This window comes from Temnothorax curvispinosus, unplaced genomic scaffold (genome assembly GCF_003070985.1).
Source record: "Temnothorax curvispinosus isolate PA1 unplaced genomic scaffold, ASM307098v1 QBEX01012413.1, whole genome shotgun sequence".
Taxonomy (NCBI): Eukaryota; Metazoa; Arthropoda; class Insecta; order Hymenoptera; family Formicidae; genus Temnothorax; species Temnothorax curvispinosus.
Window position 1 is genome coordinate 7,145 of NW_020222193.1, and position 13,066 is coordinate 20,210.

At 39.6% G+C, this 13,066-nt stretch overlaps 1 protein-coding gene across 6 annotated transcripts in view; it reads left to right on the forward strand.

Moving 5' to 3' along the window:
• Positions 1 to 217: 217 nt before the first annotated feature.
• The window catches only part of LOC112462419, a 43,095-nt gene continuing 30,246 nt past the window's right edge, over positions 218 to 13,066 (forward strand). Inside the window, exons 1-2 of one of the 6 annotated variants that reach the window (XM_025028164.1) lie at positions 218 to 724; positions 1,780 to 2,992. In XM_025028164.1, coding sequence (XP_024883932.1) covers positions 1,965 to 2,992 — 1,028 coding nt within the window. In that variant the 5' untranslated portion in view covers positions 218 to 724; positions 1,780 to 1,964. Of the gene's footprint in view, positions 725 to 758; positions 1,149 to 1,779; positions 2,993 to 13,066 lie in introns of those variants that run through there. The other 5 variants (XM_025028167.1, XM_025028168.1, XM_025028169.1 and 2 more) reach the window with 5 other exon arrangements.

The following is a 13,066-nucleotide window of genomic DNA, read 5'->3' on the forward strand; positions in this document are numbered from 1 at the left end:
AAGTCTGATTGAATCCTATTCATATTGGAATGTCCTCTCGTGTATTATTCTCAAACAACAGAAAAATCAGCGAAGAGAGTGAGAGAGAGGGGCAAGGAGGGAAACGAGAGAGAGAAAGAGAGAATACCCGGAGAATGGCATGCGCATTGAGATTGAGAGCGTACATGAGCGTACAATCCTCGCTGACGCTGAAGTTTAATCAATTTTCGCGATACCGGGCATATTTCATCCTTACATGACGCGAACTTTCTCGTAGGACTGTACCGCGCGAAAAAGAGAAGGAACGCCGCGGCGCGTGAAGTTGTCTCTCTCGGATGACGTTTCGAGCGCCAGTGCGCGTTTCAGCACGGATAGAGTTCAGTAAGGTCACCAGTGGTCACCAGCCTCGCCGGTATACGGGTTTGTGTTTCTACGCGTTCTCGCGTTTCCTTGGGAATTTTTTCGCGAGAAGATCGCGCTCGCTCTCTTTCTCTCTCTTTCTCTTTCTCTCTCTCCCGCCACGTCGATCCGCCGCGAACGGTCGTCGGTGTCGGTCGTTCGCTCGCGCTTTCCGCAGTCTCCGCTGCCGCTGCCATTTCCGACTCCGACGCGAATCCGAGCTGTCGTCATCGTCCGCTTCCCACGGACGAGCTCCGGGCCGACGTCGACGGCTGACACGTCGCGCGAGTTCTCTCCCGCAGCTCCGAGGAGCCGACTTCCCCCGAGTACGTGGTACGTGGTCGAGGTACGTACGACGATCTTATCTCGCCGCATTTTCTTCCCCCCGCCTCCCGTCCCGTCCCATCGACGCCGGTTACCTCAGACTTGAGAGGTTAGGCGCGCGCGCGCGGGTCCTGCGATACGTTGGCTCCTTGCCTCCTGCAAGATGAGATTCGCGCAGCGATCGAACGTCCGTTGCGCGCCGTGACTTTAACCCGAAATCGGTGTCGACCACACCGCAAGTGGAAAAGGCGATTTGGAAAGGGACGGCTGATGTCTCATTGATGACTGCCGGTGGGACAAACTCTCTGCGGGAGGTTAATCAGCCCTTTAGGACTGCTCTGTCAGGTAGAAAAGAAACCGACTTCTCATTAGGGCCTCGAAGGGTCTCCGAAGATGCCGTTTAAATCTGTAAAATGAGAGCATGATTCACCGGCAGCCTTACAAGCGTAAGTCCTTGGGGATTCATCGTATTTCTTGAGTAAATACCGGAAAAAAAGGGACCTACTATCATTGTCCTTCGTCGCGGAAATGGTGACAACCTGTCTGGGACATCATTTGCGCGGAAAGATACGTAGCTGAGGATTACGATGGAGATTGCGCGACAACACATTCAGTGTTTATTAAGCATGCTGTGAATTGCTTGTTAACAACGTATCGTGCGTAGTTAATGTCAGGCCATGGAACGTCGTAGCGCGACGATTGGGTTTGCAATTGAACGTTTTTTTAGGAGGGGGAGGAGAATTGATACGATTAATATTATACGAAATGAGAAATAACATCGGCTTTTACGTGAAATTAAGCGATAAATCGTATCTAGTCTAATACATGGCGTTTCCTAACCTCACAATGCTCCCTCGATAATGTAGAGATCTATCTGAACAAAAATTGTTGTTGAAGCTACATTTATAATAGAAATGTACATATATCTTATAATGATAATATACATCAATAATGCATTAATGATAGCAATACCAATACATGTGTTAAATAAAAATAGGATTATTTCAATAAGTATCAAATTTTAAGTATGCATCGTTTATAAATAGTAATTTTTAACAGTTTATTGTTTTATTATAGGAATGAACCAAAGAGGTAATCGGAAGGCAAAGTTGTGAAGAACATAGGAAGATATTTTTCTCCATTCGGTCCGAAGATGGTCAAGACGACTCGGATGGTAACAATGTGTCTTCTAAAATACTAAAAGTTCATCATTCATCATCAAAATTAAGATGCTGGAAAACTGATTTCTGTATCCGGCAACAATGGCAGAAAATACAGAAGAAAGTATTACTGTATCAACGGAAAACGAGATCTCTTTGGTACCAGAGATTCTTTTGACAGACGATGGAGCAGTTTCCCCTGGTAAGAAGGAAAATCATGAACAAATAGACATTGACATTGACAAACCATCTACTTCTAAAGAAGCTTCAGACGCCACTGATGAAGAAGAGAAAATTGAAGGTACAGATTTACTTAGTTCTAAAAGCCAACAAGATGCTTCTGAAACCGATGCCTCTAAAACCGATGTTCCTAAAGCCGATGCTTCTGAAATCAATGCTTCTAAAACCGATTGCAATGGAGATTTGACAGAGACAACTAATCTTGACAGGGTAGAAAGTTCAGAGATGATTGAATCTGAAACTACCGAATTTCGAAACACCGAATTTGAATCTAGAGAGAATTCCGATGACATTTCTCTAGAAACGAGTAACGAGTCCGTTACAGAATACCATTTTTGCCCTACCACCAAACAGAACAACCTAAACGATATCTTAAAAATTGTTCATGGAGATTTAGCGATGGAGATGCTCCAGCACGCTGATAAGTCTGCAACAGTTAAAGACAGTGACGAAGACAACAATGAAGAAGAACAACAAACGGTAAAGAAGAAAGATGACGTTTCGACAGACGATGCGGCTGGCAATGCGATAAAATGTACTACTTCCGTGGCCGTGGAAGATAAAAGAGACTCTATAGAATCTTCTGAGAAGACAGAAGAGAAATCGAATTTAGAAATTGTCCGTTCTCCAACCGCGATTGGCGAACTTATTGAAGAACAGCTTGCTAACAATTCTACATTATCGACTGATCGCACGGATCACATAGTAGAGTGGGTTAAAAACTCGGTACTGAAGGCAAACGAAGAGAGTAACATCATTGAAGAATCTAAAGTTGAGAAAACGACGAACGAGGCAGAGAAACGAAAGATGTGTAGCGTCACCCCGCCGTTCGTATCGTCGAGAAAATCGCAGAAGCTCGTAAGCAACATCATAAAGAAGAGTATTAAATGGTGAGTACCCTATGTTTCATTCATTACTGATTATTAACCGTTGATTATTAACTGATCGAAATCAAAAACAAGAAAATAGGAGGTGACATAATAACTTTTATTAAAATCTATTATCTTAATTGTTGTATTTTCAATCGTTCTTATCTCTCAAGCTAAATAAAAAATAAATAATTGGTCTTACTTTTCTTATAAAAAAAAAACACATTTTTCAAAACCAAGTATAAAATTGCAACACTATGATGTGAAGAGGTACAAAAATATATTTTCTATTAATATTATTTGCACGATAGAACTAAAAATTCTGAAAAATTCTATTATAGATAATTTTTTTAAACTCGCGTTCGCGAATAGTATTCAGTCGTATTCGATTTTTTCTTTCTAAATATTGCGAAGATCGCGTATCTATTTGCGCGATTTCGCGAGCACATTAATGCGCAGCAGCGCAACAATTTTGTACACCAGAAAGCGTTGCTACAATATAGCGAATATTACTCCGTTTTCTTATAATCGTTCTTTGATGATGGCCGAGATATTGGTATTATCGGCCGATAAAGCTGGGATAAGTGGTGAGCATACTGATGGGCGCGCAAACGCACGCTAACGACGCCGGGAAGCGGGATAGAGAAAGAGAGGTGAGGCGAAGACAAAGTTGCAGAAAAAACGAGCCGGAGGGAACGAAATATTGACCGTGGAACGATAAGCAAACGGTGGTGTCGATAACGGGATGACTATTTCTGCAACGCACCCTCTCCTTCTCCAACCTCCGCTTATCTGCAAGATAGTATGCGTGCGTGCATCTTATTTTTCTGTGTTTGTATCGTAAATATCTTATTACTCTTTTTCTTACATTTTTGCCTTCTATTTAACGTCCACCACATGAAAAGATAGGAAATCATTTAACTTAACTAAACATTTGGTGACTCATAAAATTTACCAATTTTCTTTTGAAGATTATTTTCAAATACGAGCGTATCTAATTGTAAAGATCAAGTTACGCCCCATTATTCCACAACGTTTTAAATTTAAAACTGTGTTTTACAATAGAAAAATTACACCGTAGAAATAATTTTGAAAGTTTACTTGTCGGTCTTTTTCGAAGCCAAACGCGTTTTATTACCTGCGTCTAGGTATGATAAATGATAGTTGTTGAGAAAGTCACTTGTCCAGCAATTTTCGGCAACATCAAAAGCATTGTGACTGTGTTTTCACTTATAATCATTTTTCTTCATTATTTTAGTAGTAAAGTACTTCAAAAAGATATCGTAACTCTAATCTATGTAATTTAATTTTTTGTTTTTCACTATTTTAATTGCTATAATTAACAAACTTTTGAAAAGAAAATTACAACAATTCTCTTAAGAGAATTGCAAAAGAATTACAAATCTGCTGCAGTTATGATATTTTTCATTGGTATCGTCAATTTGTCCACTGGAGAACATTCATTTCTGAATATGAATCGCGAAATACGTTCTTTTTTTTCTTTTTTATAAATGTGTATTTGGTGCACGCAGAAGATATCGTTCGAACAGGCGGGAAAATAAATAATTTTGTCAGTTACCGTATCGTATAGTTACGGTATCAATGCTTCGATGACACGAAGGTTAAACGGTGACAATATGTTGTTGATGACGCCAAGCGTAACCTCGCAGTTGAGCGGTGCTGCGTCTCGTCTATGATATCGCTATCAAGACGTTACCGCGATGCGTGTACACATCGATACATTGCATTGACAAAAAAAATAAAATAAAATAAATCGCGCCTGAGCCAGTGAAACGCTCGAGCGTGGGCAATGAGCAATTTATGGAATTAAATTTATCTGGTTTTCTATATAATTATATATATGTATATATAGGTATATATATTTGTTATTACATAAATGTACCCACAATGATAGCCAGTCATTTAGCACAAAAGCAACAAAACATTACGATTATTTATTTTATGATTGCGTATCACATGTTCGGTTCATGGTTATTCCAGTTGACACTGGACTGTCTACCGTTTAATTTAGTAGAGCCATTTTTCCATATAATATAGAAACCAACAATGGTGATGCACCATAATGCATTATCTTCAACAGGAATTTTCCTTTAATGCCTCTGCGCTCTTGTCATTCTTCATTATATCGCCGCTGAATAGACAATTCTCTATTAACATACTTATTAATATTTATTATTTATTTGAATTATCACCTACTGATTGTTACCTAATATATTTTTAAAACTAAATAAAATGACTCTTTTTTGGCATCTGCCATGTTGCTGTCGATAAAAATTTTATTGTTGTTCTTTATCGTTTTATAAGAACATTTTGTTTCGTCAATCTGCAATGATTCACTGATTGAATATTTTGAAAGTTTTAGAAAGTTATTTAAAAAGATGCGCTTTATCTAAGCATGTAAAGCGCATTCTCCTGATATAAAACTGGCTTTTTTAAAAATATGTTTTACTCTCTTTTCCATTCTTCTCTTTCTTATCATAAAACGTTCCACAGAGTTTTTATATGGATAATATTTTATCAGCTTCGTGGGTAACTTTGTACTGTCTATCCAAGGTAGTTTCTGGAAGAGCTATCATATCGGAGACGCGATTTATTTTTTGATCGATGGATCGACGTCGATGACGAGAGTTTTTCCAAGTGCCTCTCGGAGTGCCGCGTAGCCAAGACTTGGGATAATTATAATACGCGATCGACCAATATATGCGCGCGCGTGTTTCACGGGAAGGCTATCCAGTTTCCATGGTCCCAGGCCAAGGCTGGTCTCACCCCGCAGCGACGGCAGCGGCAGCGGCAGCGGCAGCAGCAGCAATAGCAGCAGCAGCAGCAGCAGCAGCCGCCGCCGCCGCCGGATGAAAGTGGAGCGGCCGCGACGACGCAAGAGGGGCGTTAATCCCCACGAACGGTACCATAGAAACGGTACCGCTAGGGTCGTTATGCAGTCACTGCCATGCCTGTCGGAGACCAACCACTCCGGTACCGACTGGAAGGGCTCGATCCATCCAGCCTTTCGACTCGATTATCCCGACCTTACGGGATCCCCTATCAACGATCGACCTACGCATCTTCAATCCTTGCATTCGTCGATATTTAATATTTTCTCACGGGTTTCTCAGAAACAGCATCTCGCGCTTTATTGACGAGAATGAAAGAGATTTCATTAATTCAACTTGAGCTTAAGAGAGTCGATCTTAGTTTAATAATGTATTGAGAATGCACACATTAAGAAAAAGTAGAATTCACAATCGAATCTGACGACTTAACAATGTTCCGACTTGGCCTGCGTGTTTCATGTTCAGAACGGTCTCATCTTTTCGTTGGAACTTGGCGGTCGACCGTTCGTGGCATATATAATCCAGTCCAAAGACCTTGAAGAAAAAGGAAAAGTCTTTGTCCGCAGTCCCCTGGGCGAAGGAGACCGTAGCCAGATGTCAGTGATGAGAGTTTCGACCGTACGTGGCGCGTTTGTGTGTTGCGTGCGTCACTTTTTCACATAAACGCACGCACACGCGTGTACTTCTCTTGTGTGCAGGACGTTTACATGTGCGGTACCACTATGGCGGGAAGTACTATTCTAGACCCGCTTCTCTTCCCCGAACTTGAACACGCTTTCTCTCGCTACGAGAAAAGTCGATTAGTATGTGCAAATTTAGGTTGACAACAGAGTTAGTTAAATTATTACCTGCGTGAAAATTCTGATAACACTTCCTTTGATCAACGTTTGTAGATTTCTATGTACCAAATAAATCCCCCCCCCTCAAAATAAACATATTATTCGCAGGTGGAAAGAATTAGGTAGAGAAAATTCTGACTAGTTTTCCGCAGCAGAATAGAAACTACACAATTGAGCTTTTCTAAAATATTACCTGTGTGAAAAATTGTGTTTGGAAGAAACGGCATGTTATTGAGTATGAAGTAGAATTTTTCTTTATGGAAATGCTTTCGTAAAGCATTTTTATACTCAAAAGATTTCAAAATGGAGAACAGTTACAATTCTCAAACTATTATCATTTCTCATTTTATATTGTATCAAGTTTTCATAGATATATTCAAAACTTTCAATGTTGAACGTTGGAGACTCATAGGTAAGAAATCCAAGAGAAGATATGTTTGTGAAACTGACAAATTATTTCGTGGAAACTTGTATACATCATTAAGAATTCTAATTCTATTTTTTGGTTCTATATCTCTCGAGTGAACAAATCACAAAGAAATTGCTTTTTTTAAACAAAATCAGACACCAGACTCGCGTTGCGAGAATTCCCCTATTCACTTTTGCCAGATTCTAGGCTGTTTAATTTAGGATTCGTCGCATCATCGTCGAATTACGAAACGTCGTAGGTTCCAATCACGATTAATCGCGTGGAGATCCGGAGACCGCTGCGTGGCAATGGCGCATCTTCTTCGTCTTCCGAACCCCGGTATCCTGGTAACGCCAGAGAGTGACGTCATTCGTGTGTGATCCAAAGGCCCGGCGGCCGGTAACCGTCCGTTACCATCGCGCACTGCCACTACCACCATCACCACTATCACCATCACCAGCACCAACACCGCCACCCACCGCGCACCGTCACGACCAGCATCGCCGCCACCCTCGGATCAAGCCGCCCTCAACCCCTCTTCTATCTCTCTCTCGCTCGCCCCCTCCGGCGATCCCCTTTGCAATTTCGTCGCCCTCCGAACGGACTCTGACCCCTCTCGCGTCGCCGCAGCCGCCGCGCCGCGACCGCCGCTAAAACGAGAGCCGGATAGAGCAGGCTCCCGAAGCGAAGCGAGACCATCACGAATGCGTGCAAAATACTAGGTATCTTCGAGACGTTCCTCGTTCTTCGACACACCGATTTTTGTATCGACATCACTTGTGTCTTATTGGATATAATTTTGTGATTTTTCTTTCTTTAAAATAGAAAATATCGAGAAAAGTCATTTACTCTCTTACTATCTAAGAAAATAAAAAATGACTACGACGTTTTATTTATCGTTAGAATTCTTAACACTAGGTATTCGACTTTATTAATAAAATCGAGCACGTCAGGAAGTTTAAAATCGAAATCGAACCTTTCTCGAGCTGGAGGATTTATTTAATTTCTTATTATTAGAGCTTCGTAATATTGCTGCCTCTCGTGCGTTTATGAAGCAGGAAGGCACACGCGGAGCCTCGTCTGTTACTCGTCAAACCCGAATGTGAAACCAGATCCTTCTCGTCAGTTCCCAGTTCTAAATAGATTTCATCAGGAATCTGTGCGCGGATTTTTCGAACAGGATTTTGTTATAAGGACTAAACGATATACAGGAAAGTGTCGATTCATTCACGTAGTGGATGTAAACACGTAGATGCAACTTGGTTGATGCTTTATCGGAATATCATATTTTGTTTCTTATCCGTGCGTTTAAATTTCGAAATTTTGTATCTTCGTTGACACGTGCGCCATTTTAATTTAATATCATAAATTATTAGATGCGTTTTAAACAATATGGACTTTATGAATTGTGATTAAAATCAATTTTTAATTGTATACCTCAATGGAAATATATCAATGTCGAATATTTATTCGTTTTATCAATTATACGATGAGATTTTTGAGATTATGTATGGTACATATTTGATTGTGATACAGCGATACAAAGAATAGTAGCACGAGTCACTGTTTGCCGCTAGCATTGGGGATCTCGGAGACCATTATATGCTCCACTCCGTATCGCTGTGTAAATAATCCGGAGAACCAGGCTCTCGAGGGCACACATATCGGTTGATACACGAAACTATCTACGAAGAGGATATATTCCTCGTTACCGTTTGAATAGACCTAAATCGCTAAGTAGATTCATTTTTCCATCATGCGAGCAACAGGTCGAACGAGGTTAACGTCGACCGCTGCGTCGCGCCGTCACAACGTGGGCGGAAAGAGAGTTTTAGTTCGGAACCAGGTTGGAAGGACCAAACGGGTTGACCTAATCGACCTGATCGTGAATGAGCGATCCCTAGATCGCAAAAGCGCAAGCCTGGAAGAGGCGGCCGCTCGTGGAAGTCTTCCCTGGAGACTCGAGCGCGCGACTTAGCAGGTTTGGCAGGCAGACAGAGCGGACGGGCGCAGGCAAAGAGAGAGGGTGGCTTGGACTTTGGTCGGGGTGGTGGGTATTGATCCCGGCGAAGCGGTAGCAGCGGGATGGCTGGGACCCCACCTCAAGGATGAAGGGTGTCTCCCCTCTCCGCTCTCGACCGCGCGGCCTTCTCTCTGTCTCTCTTTATCTACCTCTCCCTCACGAACTCTTTCGCCGGCAACGATGAGAGGAAGCGCAGGCGAGAAGAGAGAGACACAGAGAGCAGAGGAACCACGTGAGTAGTATGCTCTCAAGAGAGAAAGATAAAGAAAGAGAGAGGGAAAGGGGTGAACCATCTAGCGCACATCCGTGTGTACCAAAGATATCATCCTTCTTCTTTTCGTAATGAGCAGTCTAAAACCTTCGAAAAAGCATTGGACCTTTATAGGAGGTACCTGCAAATGTAGATCCATATTAGGGAAGCAAAAAATACACCTGGGTTTAATTTTTTGGAATTATTAAACAATGAAAGGAAGAACAGAAAACTGTTCTTTTTGCTATCAATATTTTATTTTAAATTTATTATGTGACCTACGAGTATTCTTTTTCGAAGACATTTCTACGTCTTTTATTTTCTACCTGCTGTTATGTTTCATGAATTGCCTATATATATTCATTGCCTGACGAGAGAATTTTCTCAGAGAACTTTCCTGCGTGGTTTGTTTATACTGATCCTCTGACGCGTGTACATACCAAGTGCTATATTCGTATCAAATTGATTTAATTCGAACTTAATTTGAATGTAAATGATGGGATTAAATTATTATGAAATGCGCAAAAGAAACGTATTGAATCTATATAATAAATAGATCTATAAATAGAATCTATATAAACATTAAACATATTGAATCTATATCTATATTCTGGTTTTACTTTTAATAATTTTTGAATACTTTTAAGATAAATTATCGAGTATTCTATTTTACATTTTTCTGTTCTTGAAAATTTAAACAGAATTAATATATCCGCAGAATTTATGACTCTAAGTAAAAAAAGTCTTTAGACTCATTTAGGATGCTTTTACTACGTTCAATTAATTCGTATTATATTTTCTCGACAGACTAATTGAAAAAATGAAGACTCAAGTAAAATATGATTTCTTAGTGTAGATAAAAATGCTTAGTTATTCTGTTTTATATTTTTCAAACTTTCAAAAATAAAATCATGGAAAGAGCAAAAGTTTTTAAAACAGAATAATTTTTTATCAAAAAGAGGAAGAGAGAAAGAGAAAGAAAAGAGTAAAGCATAATTTATTTATGACCTTTTTCAACGTCGTTTAACTTGAACCTTAGTTTAATTCACTCTTTGCTTTTTTTAACAGTCTCCCTTAGAAACAGACAAAGAGTGAATTGGACTATAAGGTTCAAGTTAAACGACGTTCGGGCATTAGTGCTTTTGAAATTCCTACAAATATAAGAATTAACTTGAGAATAGTTACTTGGGGTGACTATTCTCACTTTACACTCTAACGTCGAAAAAATAAAACAGTAGTTTTGTTTAAGACGAGAATCCATAGTTACTTTTCTTTTTTCAAACTTAATCTACACGATAGAAAGGAATAATGGATAGAAATTTATATTTGTACATTTATAGGTAGGGGAGACCGGGGCTAAGCCGACAGCGGGGCGAACTTGACACTAGGCTTTTTGCCAATTTAAATCTATCGTAGAAACTTGCCTTTGCTACTGTAAATGCGTCTTTATGTGCCAGTATTATCAACGGACGTTGGTAACATTCTGAGTTATAGTGTAATTTTTAACGCGACATAAGTGTTTTTGATAATGAAAAGTAATTTTTCTGATCTCTCGAAAATGTCTACTCTTTCATCGAGCTTTACTCTTGCGAATCTACCGCTAAGTGATTTTGATGGGAAATTCGATGCTTTATACGAATCCGATAATAATTTTTGCATATTTTCAAAATTTATATATTTTTGGAGTAACAAAAGTAAAAAACGACGTTCGGGGCTAAGTCGACACGACGCCACCGGGGCAAAGACGACACAAACCTAAAGTGACATTATCGCAAAAAAAGGTCACTGTTTCGTCCGATTCCGATGACGATTTAAGGAACTATCTATTTTTTTTTTCCAGAAAATTATATATTGCATATTGTTTTTTGTTCTCTAACTTATTTAAGAGCAATATATATATATACATATATATGTTGCTCTTAAATAAGTTAGAGAACAAAACAATATGCAATATATAATTAATAACAATGACTTTTAATTGGGGTGTAAAAATTATTCTAAATAATCGTTTACGCAAAAAAAATTAGGTGACTATTCCCGGATTAAATTTTAAAGTTTTCAAATTCTCGGCAACATAAGTATTTGCAAACATATTGGTATAAATATATGTATTGTATGAACACACACACACACACACACATGTGAATACATATATCTGCTTGAGCTATTATTATATTATAATTATTAACATATCAGATTATTGCGATGGACGAAAATAAAAGCTCTGTTCAAAGATACATAAAAGTCATGTCTAAACAAGGTTATTTTTAATTTATGCGATTTATTAGTGAATAGAAATTTTAATTCTTTTATAGAAGAAAAGAGTTCTGCATATACATTTTTTAACGAAAACATTAACAGCTTTTGCACCTGCAAACTTTTTTTTTCATGTTATATTTCTATACAAAAAGTGACTCTACTGTGATTTATTATTTGAAATCCCAAACAATACATTATTTTGTTTTCTTTTGTTACCTTAAAATCTCAGATTTTTAGTGGATATTATACCTCTTTCAATTCAGACAATAAATTTTATACAAAAGAGAAGAAAGGAAAAAAAAAGTTGACTATACAATTTCTATACAAGAAATGTCTTTTACAAAATAGATTACGCGTTCATAAAAGGAAAGAAATATTTTGTGTCAAATAGTTGTCCTTGCAAACTTGCTCGTATGATGCAATGAAGATGGCGTCGATGCAGTCGCAGCTGCATATTTTGCCGCAGGTGCACGAACTGTCGTCGAAGTAAATACGATATTAACTACAAGAATAATTTCTCGGTCGCACGATAAAAACACGATACCACGCGTGCGCGCGTTTAAATTTATACATGTATATTGATGTAAATGATAAAACAAAACTATAGACTGTCGCAACGTGGCGTGAAATATTTTAATTTCTGCTTGATCGTTATATAATCGCCTTAGCATGTGAAACTATCGTATGAGCATCGCAGAAAGGATGAGAGAAGGTGTATCGCGTTGGTCGACGCTTCGACCTATGGTCGATCCTTTATTTCCCCTCGACAAGAGACCATATCTCGTCTCACTATCTTCCTTGTTACTATCCGGGCGTCAACAAACGCGGATATCTAAGGAACGTACGATACTCTTCTCTCCTGTCTCAATGAACTTATTTGAAAACAATTAAATTTAGAATCTCTCGAAGTCTATTAAAAATGTGACATAGAGACTAAGAGGATTTATCCTCTCTCTCTTCGGTGACTTGCAAAGATGGACTAATACAGATTAAATAAAAACAATTTTAATTTAAAGTCCGACTCGTCTGTTTATATTGTGCCTCATTTCGCTGATCGTCCGAATTCACTCGAACGATCAAGAAGTGACCTGTAATAAATCAAAAGCGAAGTATTCGTTTGTGAAAGATTGGTCGAGGAAGATGATGCGCATTAGGACAAAAATTCCTTGGTCTGGCGATGCCTTGACTGTGTCTGCCTGCTTACTTGTCTGCCTACCCCCGCCGCCGTACAAGATATCGCTTCTCCTCTGTTTTCCGCGGAGGTTGAAATTCTTCTTCGACCTGCCCCACTTCGTCCTCGTCCGTCGCAGCTGCGCATCCATCCTTCGTCGTTCTCCAGGCGCTCCGCGCGCGTCTGGTGGCCCACGGGCCCGTCGAAGCCATTTCCCTCCTGTGCCAGCTGTGCGCCGCGGCATCGGCAACGGCGACGGCGACGGCGGCGGTGGAAGTGGCAGTGGTGGCAG